This window comes from Corvus brachyrhynchos, unplaced genomic scaffold (assembly GCF_000691975.1).
Source record: "Corvus brachyrhynchos isolate BGI_N302 unplaced genomic scaffold, ASM69197v1 scaffold624, whole genome shotgun sequence".
NCBI classification, from domain to species: Eukaryota; Metazoa; Chordata; class Aves; order Passeriformes; family Corvidae; genus Corvus; species Corvus brachyrhynchos.
In genome coordinates, this window is record NW_008237889.1 from 233466 (window position 1) to 234460 (window position 995).

The 995-nt window shown below is 64.9% G+C and overlaps 1 protein-coding gene across 1 annotated transcript in view; it reads left to right on the forward strand.

Annotated features, from left to right (window-relative positions):
* Nucleotides 1-7: 7 nt before the first annotated feature.
* LOC103614583 (synaptotagmin-12) overlaps nt 8-995 on the forward strand; it is a 6286-nt gene continuing 5298 nt past the window's right edge. The window contains exon 1 of the mRNA XM_017732764.1: nt 8-530. Within this exon, the coding sequence (XP_017588253.1) occupies nt 54-530 (477 nt within the window). The 5' untranslated portion in view covers nt 8-53. The remainder of the gene's footprint in view (nt 531-995) is intronic.

Sequence of the window (995 nt, forward strand, 5' to 3'; positions counted from 1 at the left end):
CGGGACGCTCCGGGCTCGCTGCCGCGGCAGCTTGAGGCCAGGCGGGGGCCGGGATGCATCCAAGGAGAAGCCCAGCTGTCCGGCTCCGCACGGAGGGATGGGATGGATGGCAGCGCCTGCTTTCCTTCCCCTGGCAGCGAGGGCTGGCCCCGGGCTCGCAGCGGGCGCCAGGTCGGAGCTCTTCGTCCCGCAAGAGCAGCCTGAGGGCAGAGGACACCTTGGAGAGCATCCAGGAGCTGGGCAGCCTGGAGCTGATGGGCAGAGACCTGGGCCTGGCCCACTGCGGCCCCCTGCGGAAATCCATCTCGGCCGACTCCCTCAACTCCATCTCGTCCATCGGGAACAACTTCGGGCAGGATTTCACGGTGGGGCAGGTGGAGGTGTCCATGGAGTACGACGCGAGGGCGACCGCCCTGCACGTGACGCTGCTGCAGGGCAAGGACCTGCTGGAGAAGGAGGACACGCGCTTCGAGTCCTGCTTCATGCGGATCAGCCTCCTCCCGGCCGAGCAGATCGTCGGCATCTCCCGGGTGAGCCCTTCATTCCCACCCGGACGTCCCCCACAGACCCCTGTGCACACGGATTGCCCTGGGATTTTGGGTGGCAGCGTCCCTTGGCCACATTTCCCAAGGCAGTGGTGGGGTTTGGGAGCATGGAGTTCAAGGCTGGATGTGGTTGACAAGGGATTTTGGGGGGTCTCAGCTCCCCGAGGCAGTGATGGGATGTGGGAGCAGCGAGCTCTGGGTTGGCATGGGATTTTGGGGGGTGTCCCAGGTGGGGTTTGCACATCAGAAACCTGGCAGAGGGAGGAATGTCTCCCTCTTGGCTGGGATTTGGGCTCACTCTGTCATCTCCGAGCGTGGCTGGTGGCAAGTTTTCCTGCTTGACTGTCCCTGCTCCTGGGGATGCTGTGGCAGGTGGAGGAAGTGGCCTGGGGTGGGATTTGGGGCCAGTGGCAGTGTGGGCAGGTGCTGCTGGTGTCTTGTCGTGGCCCC